The 15717-nt window shown below is 39.8% G+C and overlaps 1 protein-coding gene across 1 annotated transcript; it reads right to left on the reverse strand.

The window, feature by feature from the left end:
• Positions 1-424: 424 nt before the first annotated feature.
• Positions 425-1710, reverse strand: LOC110629420. The gene is made up of 3 exons (XM_021776385.2): positions 1386-1710; positions 805-1064; positions 425-733 (listed from the first exon to the last, which is right to left on the reverse strand). Exons 2-3 carry the CDS (start codon positions 1009-1011, stop codon positions 521-523), a joined length of 420 nt encoding a protein of 139 aa, XP_021632077.1. The 5' UTR covers positions 1012-1064; positions 1386-1710; the 3' UTR covers positions 425-520.
• Positions 1711-15717: the final 14007 nt, after the last annotated feature.

Consider the following 15717-nt stretch of genomic DNA (forward strand, 5'->3'; position numbering starts at 1 on the left):
GATTTGAAATCACTAAGTTTTAATTTTGAGAAAAGAAAAAATGAATCGCTTTCAATCTTATTGAAATTTACTGTATATTGAGTATTTGATTTTTGAGTAAATCTAAAAATAAATGTACCATTTATATTTGGCCAAACATTATAATTGTAAACAATTCAAATTTTACAAATTGACGTTTAAATATTATGCTTATTGATAAACAAGTGCTCGTATTACAATTTTATAAATTGTATCTAATATTTTAATTATTTATGACTAAACCCTTGTTTTGTTACCAATTAATTTTTAATTATTTACTAATGAGCAATTACTTTTAGAAATTGAATTTTAAATATTATAACTACTTATAAATAAAACCATAAAACCTTATATTTGTAAATGCCTTTGAGGCACAAAGAGCAGCTAGCAAGATGGAAAAAAAACAGTGTCAAAATTGTAGGCATTGTGATTTCTTAAAATCTGAGTTAGCAGAAAGAAAAGCCATTAATTTACACAATAATTTCTAATCAATAGTAACAAATTATTCAATTAAATAATATCTAATCAATAGCATAAAATTTATATTATACTGAGCCACCTTTTCATTCTCTTTCCTAACAGCAAAGTCAAGGGCATCATTGGCCCGTTCCGTGTACATAATATCATCACCCAGATGGATGCGTTCACCAACAGTAAGCCAATCCCATGTCGAGGGACAAGTCATTCGCGCGGGCCAATAGTCGTGTTCAAAACCCTGTACACGGCTTGCCAAAAGAATTGTAAGAGAAAAAAACTTATAAATACATTAAAAGACTAGTAAATTACCTCGCTTGCTGCAAAATCCTCTTTGTATTTTTTTAGCAATTCCCGTTTGTATTCATCCGAATAATCAATCCATTCTTTGTTGTCTTTATCTTCAGCCTTTGATTCCTTAGCAGACCCTTCGTCGAGGAAGCCATCCTCAATCTTTGATTTCTTCAATGGTGATTCGTCAAAGTCTTCCTTCTTTGGATGATGGACATTGGAAGCCATGATGCACAAAAATGGTACAAAAGAGAGACTGCGACACTCACAAATCAGAAACCCTAGGAAAACAATCAGGAAAACAAGTCAGAGTGTTATCATTTATAGCACGGAAAAAGAATGAGAGACAGTAGCGTGTAGGCTACCTGAACCCGAACACGAACATTAGCATTTCAATCAAATTCATAATCGCATTCAATCTTCAAAAACAACTATAAATTCATTCAGAATAGCGTTAAATTTTCAATGAATTTCATAATACAGCCCTCAACGCATTCGCATTAATCTTGGCATTTCCAAGAATTTCAGAAACCCACGTCAATAGATCTAAGAAATCTCGGAAAGCACACATCTGAAACCACAATCTCAAAATCCATACAAACCTGCAGTGACTGAGGACGCGGCAAGGAGCAGCGACAGCGTGATTTAGCAATAGGACCAGCGGCGAGGAGCACTGGACGGCAGCACTGGACAGCGGAAACAGCGACGAGGACCAGAGGAAGCGGCGGAGAAGGGCGAAGAGGCAACCAGGCCCAGCCGACGCAACAACGACTTTGACAGCCTCAAGGATGATTGGCGGAGCGCGGAACCAGAGGGAGAGGTTGAGATTCGAAGAGGGGGAGAGGGGGACGGGAGGGGACAGGCGACAGAGTTGAGAGAGAAATGTGAGGGTGGGGGATTTAAGGGTTTTTTTTATGACGAAGGGTCTAACTGTTCGGTCATTTAGTTGGGAAAAATTTCAAAGATTACCCTGTAAGACGCTTTTTTCAATTTAGAGTTTTTCTAGAAAAAATAAATAAATAAATTGAGAATTTGTAACGATTAAAAAGAATTTTAATTATAAATGGTCTTGTCACTTAGAATAAAATTAAAAAATTAAATATTAAATATTAAATATTAAATAATCAATCTTTTCCATTAATTATATAGATATATAAATAATTTTAAATAAATTCAACTTAAATTTTGATAGATTATCTTCTTTATAAATTTTATAATATTTTATTGGATAATCACGTATAAAATTGAAATATTTTTTATGAGAGATATATAAAAAAATAATAAAAAAAATTATATCAGCTAACATGATTGTAATATATTTTATAAATGTTAATTGTGTTGTAGTTATTTTTAAAAACATGAACTTTTTGCAAAAGTTTTTTTAATGTATGTAGATGAGAGGTTCGTGAATGTTCAATGTGTTGCATTAATCTTTTGGAAATTTGAGTTATTTGCAAAAGTTCTTTTAATATATGTTGGTGAGAGGTTGGCTCATGTCTAAAAATATTTTTTGTGATTACTCTTTTTAAGTAGAATATTCGGGTTGAGTTCTCATTTTAAAATAACTTAATTATGTAATTAATAAAAAATAAGTGTAAATAAATATTGAAATTATTTAAAAATAATTTAAAATTTATTTTTTTTCAAGTGCCACAAGATCTCAAATGGGTACCAAAAATATGGGCCCATGATATTTGGTATCAGAGCAAAGTTTTAATCAGTGAACAATTTAAATAATAGGATGAGATCCTATTGAAATGTCTACTACCCAAGAGAAAATGGTTGAGGAGTTTCGTGGTCGGGTCAATGAATGTCCTACCTCAAATAGGCTGACATGAGTGTGGGAGTCAGTCCTTTTCATCATAAAAAAATATGATGAGATACGCGCAATGTAGCGCTAAGAAGAAGCTGTCTGTATTCTGACTATGGTGGCTATGTCGACCAGAGGTGTTGCACGCTCCACTGTGTGCACTAATTGGGAAAAAAGTAATGATTTAGTTCTACACACTCCATTTGATTTTTCTTTTGGAGAGGGGATAATGACTAGGTGTTGCATGCTCCTTTTAATAACCTTTGAAGAGAGAGTAATGACTTGCGATATAAAGAAAAAGGTGAGGATGAGCTAAGAGAGCTTGAGGCCATCTAAGAGTCCCAAGATCAGTAACTTCAAGAATGGAGGCAGTGGCCTCCTATAATAAAATTGAGGCAGAGGCCTCCTATTTTAAAAGTAAGGCAAAGAACTCCTTGTTAAAATTGAGGCAGAGGCCTCTTAAAATGGAATTGAGGTAGAGACCTACTGGAATGAATCGAGGCAAAGGCTTCCTATGTGTTTTGCAGGAGTTGTGTAGTGACATTGAATGTGAGAGAAAGGAGACTATGTTCATTCCTCCAGAATTGAACTGGAGGATCAAGTATCTACAAACTAATTCCTATGAAAAGGCCAATAAAGTGGGCCAGGCTGGAATAAATGGGAGCTGCTAGTTAATTCCAATGTGGATGCCTATGAAATAGGCTATGTTCAAACTTATAAAAAAAAAAAAATTCTTGTGGTGCTTGTAAGGTAGTGGAGGTAAATGATTTCCTGTCCACTATAAATTTATTTCTTGATGTTATTAAAAAAATTGTTGTTGTATAGACAGGTTGAGAATAATATTCGTGTGTTTGATCAACAACGCTAAAACTGTGATGGAAAGTGGAAAGGAAGTTTCTATGGATAGAGATGTTCAACTCATTCCCATGATATAGTGAAGAGAGAATACAAAGTTAATTTTACTCTAAGGATGTGGCATTTGACTCAGAAAAGGGTAGGGGAGTGTTGACAACAAATTTAAGATATATGGTAGAGCTTAAAGCCTTTCTAAAGAAGGTTGAAACTTGGAGGAATATAGTGTGGAGCAAGAGATGACCAAGAGTTAGTAGGTCACACTAACAAAGAGATCGAGAGAAATGCAACTCTCCATATCGTACAGACAGTCAACCCAAAACAAATGGGCCAAAGCGTTAAGTGTGGGAGCAGATAGAAGTGATAGACGTTACCATAATAGTAGTGATATGTTTGTAACGACCCGAAATCGGACTGCCACCGGCACTAGGATCCAGATCGACTTAAGGTCGCCGGGACCCATAGCAAGCCTAACATACATCCTGTAAACCTGTTTAATCCCATACACGATCATACATAAACTCATAACCATAAAAAAAATTTTCTTTCATTTACCAGGCTTAGCCTGTGCATGCACAACTCATAAACATAAACCTCACACTGGAACCCTCATCAAATGCTCCAATGGGGTATCATAACATTATTAAGCTTGGTTTACATAAAACATCATAATACATAACGTAGATCATGTATAAAAAGGGATTAACTATACATACTAGGGTCAAGCACAATACTAATCCTCCGTAACATATCATTACATTACATGACCGTTCAATACTATACATTGCAACGTTTTCATGTCCACAACTAGCTATTACATAGAACATAACTTCACTCTTGCGGACCTCTTGGTCTATCCCGTACCTGCAAATCTGGGGTTTAAGGGAATGGGGTGAGCTACTAGAGCCCAGTGAACAGAATAATAATAATAACGTTTAAAACATATGATAGTGTGGAATGCATCACATCACAAACCAATCACATCAAGGATGGAATTGTCACCAATAGCCCTCAACATAGTCCAATAGTGCCAGGGGCGTAGAATGGGTCTCGACCTGGTCTTTCTCTAATCATAACATAACATAACATTCCAATAATGCCAGGGGCATAAAATGGGTCTCGTCCTGGTCTTTCTCTTAACATAGTGCCAGGGGCGTAGAATGGGCCTCGACCTGGTCTTCCATACCATACTATATCATATCGTATCACACGAGGACTAAAGGATCATCCAACATCCACCCACATCATCATCATATTATGCAATGCAACATATTCGTGAATTCTAATGCATACAACCTAACATATACATATCATGGCATTCATGATGCATGAAACATGCTAAAAGCTTTCATTAATTTAAAACATAGTTATATTCTACTCACCTCAGGCTGACTCAGAAGCAGCAGTCTCACTACTGGGGTCCTCAGTTCCTCGAGTCCGAACCTACACAGGAGGACTCAAATGAGAGACCAAACATGGACTAACATGACTCTAAACAACTCCTAAAAAACCCCCTAAAGCATTATGATATAGCATATTTTAGCCCATTTTATCATCATGTTATTGATGTTTATTTGCAACTATTCTACCTAATTTTGTGGTTTTAATCATGTTTTACAGATATTAGGTGCAAAGGAACATTTTGGAGAAAATGTTCTTAAAAATGCCAAAAAGTGCTAAAAATGGAACAGCCACTTTTGGAGGCACTTTCGGGGGCCGAAAGTCTCCTCCAGAGACGAAACTCAACAACCTTCGGAAGCACCTTCGGCCGCCGAAAGTGTCCTCCAGAGACGAAACTCGGGTATCTTCGGTCGCCGAACCTCAGACCTTCGGCCGCCGAACCTTCAACTTCAGATCCGCACGCCCAGCCTTCGGGGGCAATGTTTGGAAGCTAAAAATCAACCTCCACAAGCCAAAATAAGGAAGGAAAAGACACCATGAAGCCAATGCTCCTCAATTGCCTTATTTGGAGCAAAAGAGATCAAGCATGCCAAGTTGTCCCATGTGTGGAGCAACTCAAGGAAAGTATTTGAATTCCAAATCTTCAAGATTCATATTCAAACTTTTGAATTAAAAATCCAACTTGCAAGGGAAGCCAAATCTTGAAGATCACATGTTTCCCATTTTATGCCATGCACATTCAAAATTCAAAAGGAGGCTCCATCTTCCTATTTAGTGCATGGGCAGCCTCTTGGACTTCTAGGGCAACTTCTTGAAGATCTTGGACAGCAATTAAAAGACTAAGGAGTCCCCAATTGCCTCTTCAAGCACTCCCCACGTTTTTGCCTTCACTCATACACAAAGGAGGCACATGCAAGGCCAAGGACACTTTGGGCAATCCCTAAAAGTTGCATGGACACCCAAGAAACCCTAGGCAGCCTCTCAAGACATATTTAATGGCCTCAAAGACTCAAGAACAGCAACTTTGGAACCTTGGACAGCAACTTCACCAAGGGAGGCGCCACCTCTATCTTCTTCCCCAATTTCGGTTTTTCTTCTTCCTTCTTTTATTTTTCTGTTTTGATTCAGCCATGAGTGGTTGAAACCCTTATTCTCGTTGAGGATTGGTTGAAACTAAGGTTGTTTAAAGGATTGTGAGATCTGAACAGAAACTTTTATCTTTGATTTTATTCAATATTCATGCAATTGATGCTTAATTCCATGATTGCTTTGTTGTTATGATCAAATTGGCCATTTGGTTCTTGATTGCAAGATAATTAATTGTTGGTTGGGATTGTTTCTTAGTCCGTAATTGCTGGAAATATTCTGACTTAAGAACACTTGGTGTAAAAGCCAAGGAATTGCATGATCTAGCACCATCTAAGCCTTTGGAGTAGCTAGGGTTGGATCTCTTTAGTTCTTTGTGCAATTGGCAATTGTTTTGATGCCTATGGCCCAAGGGCTTACCTTGGCAATTTGCTAATTATTAATTGATTAGAGGGCCTACCCTAATTAATTTAATCATAAGAAGAGACATGGTTTTGGTGAGAAGCATATTCCACCACCATAACTAACCTATTGAACTAATAAAGTAAATCCATGTTTCAATGATCAATCCAAACAACCAAGGTGAATCCATATCTTCAACTAGACCTTTCTCATATTGAATTACCTCTTATTTTAATTAATTAGTTGCTAGTTTGATTACCTTCAGTAGTTATTTAATTGCTTTTGATAGTTGCTAGTCACAACACTCTCAAAACCCCCCTTTTTACTTTTTGCACTTTAGTTTTGTTTTACTACTTGCTTTCAATTGTGCTTCCAATTAAATATCTTGGTCATATTGAGGAAAATAGGTAAGTGACAATTCTCTGTGGATTCGATCCTTTCACCACTGTCTACAAGTTGTAAATTGTTGATAACCCGAAAGGTTATTTTTGACCGGCTTCGACAACCACACTGTCAAAAATTGGCGCCGTTGCTGGGGAATTGTTATAACTTGTTTATTTTTCTTTCATGACCAGATCTGAATGTAGGGACACATTGCCCTTTGATCCAGAAATCGAACGCACACTCAGAAGATTAGGAAAGTAGCCTGCCGAACCTTCTGCCCAAACTTCGGCCGCCGAAGCCCTCCCATTTTCGGCCGCCGAACTTGCTTCACCCCAGCAACCGAATTTCACACCGCAGATATGAATCATGAATGAGATAAGTGAATCTGACCTTTCTTTTGAAATTTCTAAACTCACATCTCTTGTAAAAATTATTGCCAGAAGATATGTTCAGCCACCAAGGCCATGTGAGATCTGTGGATATGTGGGACACCCAACTGATCAATGTCCCACACTTTATCAGTATGACCAACCGATGCATGCGTTTGAAAGATTCAATAGCCAGCCAATACATGCATCTGGAGGATACTATGAACGGCCAAAAAAAGATCCGTACCATGACACATACAACCCATATTGGGGAGACCAACCAAACTATGGCTATAACAACTACCAGGATTATCAAGGATATCAAGCCCAACCAGAACCTTCAAATCCAAATCAGCACCTTGAAAAGATGATGGAAACAATGGTAAGTTCCATGCAAAGCCTGCAACAGAAATTAGGATAGCTGACTGCATCCGTGTTGAGAAGAGAGCAAGAGCTTCAAGATGTGGAGGATGAAGATGAAAGTTGGCAAGTACAGAACAAGCTGCTGAAGAGGCACAACCAGAAAACTATTTGCTCAAACAAACTGATCAAACGGAGCCTGTTGATAATTTAGATATCATTGATTGTTTGAGTGAAAATATTTTTTATATAAATCAAGATGATATACTAAACGATGATCCTTGCAGGGAAGAGAGCCAGAAAGAGCCAGAACTGAAAGAAATTGACTGTTACATCCAACAGGTGGACTGCAGCCATACACAGAATGAAGAAAGCACTGAAACACCTCTTCAGAAGGATGCGCAGAAGGGCCTTGCGCAATCTGAAACACCTTCAGGCGCTCCCTTTCAGCTTCCAATGCATGAGAGCTCTCCCAGTCCTCTCTTTCAGTCCAATCTTGCGCAGAAGGAGGAAACTGAAACTCCTTTAATCCTTCCAATGCAAACAACCTATGCTCACAAGGAACAAATGGTATTCCAAGATCCAAAACCAAAGGACCATGCGGATCAATGCCTTCCCAAACCTCCAGATAAGGTAGAATTTGTGTTGCTTGTATTCAGTACTAAATTACAGCCAGCCATGGAGAAACATGAATTGGAGTTCAAAGTGTTTCCCAATCATCTCAAAAATGCCAACATAAGGGCTAGAGGCACACCTCATCTGAAAGAGGAGAGGCTAATCATGTTGCTTCATGAGTACATGGAAAAAATAGGATGGGCTATGACCAAATCAAAGGGAGCTCTACACTTTTTGCTCAATGCAGTTGGGACTCTTTTTCCTTCCCCAATTACTTGAGCCGTGATCAAGTGGATCCCACCATGCACACCACACCAGGGGAGTACTCAGTTTCCTTTGTTCTTTTATGTTTTCAATACATTGAGGACAATGCATGATTTAGGTGTGGGGGTGCATATCTCTGAATTTTACTTTATTTTTGCTTTTATTTTTAGTTTGCTTGCATTAGGTGAAATTTTTTCATTTTTTTTTTAATTTATTTAGTTTTTGCTTTCAATAACACACACACAACCACAACAATACTCTTCTTTTTGTTTTGCTCTACTCATCATATAGACTATGTTAGATGAGTCTTTCTTTTCATGACCCCATTGATGTGATGACTCTTTAAACTTAAGTTGAATCACTTGCAGTGAGTTGTATTCATTTTTGGAAATTGCTTTCTGAATTGAATCTTTGAGCTTGCCATGGTGAAAAATATACTGATGACCCTCAATCGATTGAGAAAAAATTTAAATTGTGTGAATGAACTTAACATGGCTTGATTTAGCAATTGGTGTTGATTTGCCCAAATCATTGTGAGAAAAGAAATTCAGCAAAGGCAAAGACCTCAAAAGCACAATATAAAAAATTATTCCAATGGTCAAAAGACTATGAACAGAGCTAGTAGCCACTTGGATAGGTGACCAACTGAGTAACTGGGGGTGGGTATCACCAATATTCACTTTCACGTCAAAAGGTTGGTGACTTGTTCAAGCAAGATCAAAGTGCAAAAGCTTGAATAAAGTACTTCAAGGTAAGGGCAAGTCACTCCGAAAGCTAGAAAAGGTCTTAATGAAAACAATATGTGCATGTATGTCTCTCTTGAGGAAAACAAATCCTAGCCATGGTAGGTAAAGGGAAACAAGGAAAGGAGGTGAGTAACCTTGGTGCATATATTCTTCACTGCAATGCTTCAAAGTAAGGGTCTAGAGTAAGAGCTAAAGTGGTAATAAGGAACAAGTGGTAGAGAAAACTCATTTGACTATGTTTATTTGCTTGAGGACAAGCAAAAGGCTAAGTGTGGGGGTATTTGATAGAACATATTTTAGCCCATTTTATCATCATGTTATTGATGTTTATTTGCATCTATTCTACCTAATTTTGTGGTTTTAATCATGTTTTACAGATATTAGGTGCAAAGGAACATTTTGGAGAAAATGCTCTTAAAAATGTCAAAAAGTGCTAAAAATGGAACAGCCACTTTCGGAGGCACTTTCGGGGGCCGAAAGTCTCCTCCAGAGACGAAACTCAACAACCTTCGGAAGCACCTTCGGCCGCCGAAAGTCTCCTCCAGAGAAGAAACTCGGGCATCTTCGGCCGCCGAACCTCAGACCTTCGGCCGCCGAACCTTCAACTTCAGATCCGCACGCCTAGCCTTCGGGGACAATGTTTGGAAGCCGAAAATCAACCTCCAAAAGCCAAAATAAGGAAGGAAAAGACACCATGAAGCCAATGCTCCTCAATTGCCTTATTTGGAGCAAAAGAGATCAAGCATGCCAAGTTGTCACAAGTGTGGAGCAACTCAAGGAAAGTATTTGAATTCCAAATCTTCAAGATTCATATTCAAACTTTTGAATTAAAAATCCAGCTTGCAAGGGAAGCCAAATCTTAAAGATCACATGTTTCCCATTTTATGCCATGCACATTCAAAATTCAAAAGGAGGCTCCATCTTCCTATTTAGTGCATGGGCAGCCTCTTGGACTTCTAGGGCAACTTCTTGAAGATCTTGGACAGCAATTAAAAGACTAAGGAGCCCCCAATTGCCTCTTCAAGCACTCCCCACGTTTTTGCCTTCACTCATACACAAAGGAGGCACATGCAAGGCCAAGGACACTTTGGGCAATCCCTAAAAGTTGCATGGACACCCAAGAAACCCTAGGCAGCCTCTCAAGACATATTTAATGGCCTCAAAGACTCAAGAACAGCAACTTTGGAACCTTGGACAGCAACTTCACCAAGGGAGGCGCCACCTCTATCTTCTTCCCCAATTTCGGTTTTTCTTCTTCCTTCTTTTATTTTTCTGTTTTGATTCAGCCATGAGTGGTTGAAACCCTTATTCTCGTTGAGGATTGGTTGAAACTAAGGTTGTTTAAAGGATTGTGAGATCTGAACAGAAACTTTTATCTTTGATTTTATTCAATATTCATGCAATTGATGCTTAATTCCATGATTGCTTTGTTGTTATGATCAAATTAGCCATTTGGTTCTTGATTGCAAGGTAATTAATTGTTGGTTGAGATTGTTTCTTAGTCCGTAATTGCTGGAAATATTCTGACATAAGAACACTTAGTGTAAAAGCCAAGGAATTGCATGATCTAGCACCATCTCTAAGCCTTTGAAGTAGCTAGGGTTGGATCTCTTTAGTTCTTTATGCAATTGGCAATTGTTTTGATGCCTATGGCTTGGGCTTACCTTGGCAATTTGCTAATTAGTAATTGATTAGAGGGCCTACCCTAATTAATTTAATCATAAGAAGAGACATGGTTTTGGTGAGAAGCATATTCCACCACCATAACTAACCTATTGAACTAATCAAGTAAATCCATGTTTCAATGATCAATCCAAACAACCAAGGTGGATCCATATCTTCAACTAGACCTTTCTCATATTGAATTACCTCTTATTTTAATTAATTAGTTGCTGGTTTGATTACCTTCAGTAGTTATTTAATTGCTTTTGATAGTTGTTAGTCACAACACTCTCAAAACCCCCCCTTTTTACTTTTTGCACTTTAGTTTTGTTTTACTACTTGCTTTCAATTGTGCTTCCAATTAAATATCTTGGTCATATTGAGGAAAATAGGTAAGTGACAATTCTTTGTGGATTCGATCCTTTCACCACTGTCTACAAGTTGTAAATTGTTGATAACCCGAAAGGTTATTTTTGACCGGCTTCAACAACCACACTGTCACATCATAAAACAATCATAGAAAACATGCAAAGGAAGGCTGGACAGGGCATCTTCGGTGGCAGGTTCGGCGGCCGAAAGTCCCTCCAGAGCCGAAAGTCATGCACCTTTGGCGGCACCTTCGGCGGCAGAAAGTGCCAGACTGAGACGAAACTCACCCTCCTTCGGCGGCAGGTTCGGCAGCCGAAACTTCCCTCCAGAGCCGAAAGTCCAAACTTTCGGAGGCGAGTTTAGGCGGCCAAAATGCCTTCGAAGGCAGGTTCGGCGCCCGAAAGGTCCTTCGGCTGCCGAACCTGAGTTCTTCCAGAAAGGGAAGAACTCGGGCCTCTATGCACAAATGCCTCCTAAACCTTTCAATCAAGCATCCAACACTTCTACAACATGCATATACACAAACATAAGCATATAGGGGTCTCAAACTAGTCTAAACCCCAACCAAAACACATCTAACATACAAATATAACATACATTATCTATAAACTCAGCATTAACCCTATCAACAAACAACTAACCTAAACATGCTTTTCTACCCCACAAACCTTCATAAAACTTTCATAAAACATACAAGAAGGGTAGGATCTAAGCTTACCTCTTGAAGGTCGAGAGGAGAGATGATCCTTAACTTGGAGGTAGGAGAAATCTAGCTCCTTGGATCTCCAAGCTCCACAACATGATCTTAACTCCAAAAATTGATCTTAACTCCAAAAATCTTCAAAACCAAGATAAAGCTTGTTAAAACTTGAAAGATTTGAAGAAAATCCTCAAAACCAACCATGGGAGGGCATGGACTCACCGTTGGCTGAAAATAGGGGAGAAAACTCGCCCATTTTCGGCCATGGGGCCTTTTATAGATGGCTGGCCAGGCCACCTTCGGAAGCCAAAGGTGACTCCAAAAATCATGCATGTTCGGCGGCCGAACATGAGGTTCGGCGGTCGAACCTGGATTTTCCTCTATGGTTATTTTCATTCAAAATTCAATTTCTTTCTCACTTAAAACCATAAAATACATGAAAACATTTTATAAAAACATGATTTTACCCTTTTAGAGGTTTCCAACATCTGAGATTCCACCAGACGGTAGGAATTCCGATATCAGAGTCTAGCCGGGTATTACATTCTCCCCCCATTAAGAACATTCGTCCCCGAATGTTTCTCAACTAATACTGTAACAGCCCGGAAATCGGCCTGGCACCCGGACCGCGACCGGCGCTAGGATCCAGATCGGCTTAAGGCCGCCGAGACCCGTAGCAAGCCAAAAGACATGCTAAACCTGCTCAACACATGGCATAATCCCATACATGGTCAACTCATGCATAAAACTGCAAAACTGTTTCTCAAAACTGCTATGCTTAAACTGAACTCATACTGAATTGAACTATACGCACTCAGAGAGTGGATACCTGCTGGGGTATCGTACAGTAATTGTATGCACTCAAAAGAGTGAGTACCTACTGTGGTACCATACAGTGGCTGGAAATCAGATGCATAAAACACACAACGCAAACATAGCCATGTACATCGGGATTATCCATACTCTAGGGCCAAGCACAATACTACCCATTCATATCTGACTCATCATAACATAACTCATATACTTAACTTTACAATCTTTACATAATTAAGTTTACATGTCCACTAGCTATTCATACTGTACAATCACAACCTATCTATACTATTACACAAGCTGGCTTCCTCTGTACAAGCCTTCTACCCTTTACCTGCAGCATCAACCACTAACCTGCAAAAACTGTGAGGGGGGGGAGAGGGGTGAGCTACAAGAGCCCAGTGAGTAGGAACAAATAAAGTCATGCACTAATGGAATGCATCACAGCACAACCATATCACAACAAGGATGGGCCTGACCTCCAAAACTTCCACCCGGTAGGTCTAGCTGGCTAGGGTCACTACCTCGGGCTGTCTGGCTGGCCAGGACTTATAACAGCTGGCTGTTGGACTAATGGAGGTCTACCTTGGTCCACCCACACCAACAGCTCATTATGCAATGCTTCATACTCGTGATACTAGTGCAAACATCCTACTACATAATATCATGATGCATGAACATGCTTAAAGCTTTTATTTAAAAATGTAAAGGTTAGTCCCACTCACCTCTGGCTGATGCTCAACAACTAACTCTGAAACTGCACCTCAACTCCTCGGGTCCACATCTACACAAATGGACACGAGTAAGGGTCTAAACTAGCTCAAACACAGTTCTAGAAACTCCCCATAAACTCCCCTAAAACATCCTAAAACAATCACATAAAGCATGCAAAGAAAGGCTGGACAGGGCACCTTCGGCGGCAGGTTCGACGGCCGAATACCCTCTCCAGAGATGAAACTCGCCTACTTTCGGCGGCCAAACTCCACCTTTCGGTGGCCGAAAGTCCTTTCGGGGGCAAGGTTTGAGGGCTGAAAGCACTCCAGAGCCAAAAGTCTACAACCTTCGGCGGCACTTTCGGCGGCCGAAACTCCACTCCAGAGCCGAAAGTCTAAGCCTTCGGGTGCGAGCTTAGGCAGCCGAAACTACCACTCAGCAGGTTCGGCGGCCGAACCCTCCTTCGGCGGCTGAACCTGGTTCCTGCAACAGGGCAGAAACTAGGTCGACTCATGCACAACTCCCCCAAATCTTGCTCAAACATGCTCTAAACACACCACAACTTACATATATACTTATATATTCACAAAGGGGTCTGTAACTAGCCTATATCCCCAACAAAATACACTCAAAACCACAAATAGCACAAGATCACCTCAAAACCCTCAAAAGTTCAATACATGCAACCAACCATGAAAACTCCTTAAAACCCTCAAAAATCATGAAAACATGTTAGGAATCTCCATAAACCTCTTGTAAACAAAAGGATAGAAGTTCCTAACGTGAAGAAGTGGAGGAAACCCTGTCCAAATCATCACACTTTTCAAAACTCAACCTTTTTACTCAAAATACTCAAAACTAATATAAATCTTTGTAAAACACTCAAAGATTTGAAAGAACACAAGAAAATCACATAGAGAGGAGAGAAGACACACCTGAGACGGCTGGGGGGTCGGAAGACCTACCCCTTGACCGACTGAAGGCCCCCATAAATAGTGGCTGGCCAAGCCACCTTCGGCAGCCGGACGTGCCTCCTAAACCATGCAACGTTCGGCGGCCGAAAGTCCACTTTCGGCGGCCGAACCTAGCAAACTCCTCCATGCAATTTCTTGCCAAAACTCAACTGCTTTTACACTTAAGATCCATTTAAAATACTCTAAAACCTTTAAAACATTTTGAAAACACACTTTTTACCCTTCTAGAGAAAACCGGCACCGGAAATTTCGTCGGAACACCGGAATTCTAGGCCCCACTCTAGCCGGGTATTACATTCTTCCCCCCTTTAAGAACATTCGTCCCTGAATGTTCCACAAAAGGAAAAGAACCAAAACAGGCAAACAAGCCTAAACTCTCTTCTAACCAAGATACAGGTGTACTACCACTAGGGATCTCTGGTCCTAAACTCACTGACTAATGTGTCCAGATCCCTCCTGTTACTCAAATTAGGTGAGATCCTCTATGATCACCACCTCTGGTCCACTATAACCTGTACTTGAATCTGACACAACTCTCAGAACTCCAAACATTCTCTAACCATCTCCTAAGACTCATCATGCTTCCTCTACGCTACTCTGATCTTACCTTAACACCTCATTCATAACTCTCACAACCCTCTTTTCCTTCTGACTCTAAAACATTCTCATCACTTATAGCATAACTCTCATAATTCCTTTTCTTCCTTCTTCCTCTTCTCTTTCCTTTCTATCTCATCCTATTACTTGTCATAATCTCCAAAGAGACAACACTCATCTCAAATCTTAATCTGTTCATACTTACCATATTCTCATTACTCTTTATCTTATGTACTCCTCTTATACTACCTCCTAAGAGAATAAGAGTCAATCTATTCCCTAACACCTCTCTGTCTCCAACCATTACTCCTCTTCCTCTCTTACTCTAACCAGCAGGTAGAAACCTGACAACTTATCTGAGAAACCTCAAATAACTCTCCGATCTCTGATACTGAAACTGATCCTCTAATCTACTAGCTAGTCTCTCTCTCTCTCAGCCAAAACTAGAGCTCTCAGGTAACCCTTCCTATGCGCCGCACGAGCCTGCTAGGCTGTCACCAGACTTCTAGGCATTCTACTCTGCCCCTTCTGAAAACTGCTATTGATCCATCCTGACTCTGAATCTGGCTACTTTGTCGCTACCGACCAAAGTAGTAGAACAAGTAGAAACTTAGTCCATACCAAAAGTGACATCTAGACAATGAAGTCTACGACCTCACAATCAAGTGGACAGAATCTACCTCAGTCAACACTGAACTGGCAGACTGACTCTGCCTCAGATGGATCACCCTAAGGCCCACAGACCTATAGAGAACAGCCTAACCTAGAAGTCATCGACCATCCTTCCAACAGCTCACGGAGCAACTAAGAAAGAAAA

Source organism: Manihot esculenta, chromosome 1, assembly GCF_001659605.2.
Source record: "Manihot esculenta cultivar AM560-2 chromosome 1, M.esculenta_v8, whole genome shotgun sequence".
Lineage (NCBI taxonomy): Eukaryota > Viridiplantae > Streptophyta > Magnoliopsida > Malpighiales > Euphorbiaceae > Manihot > Manihot esculenta.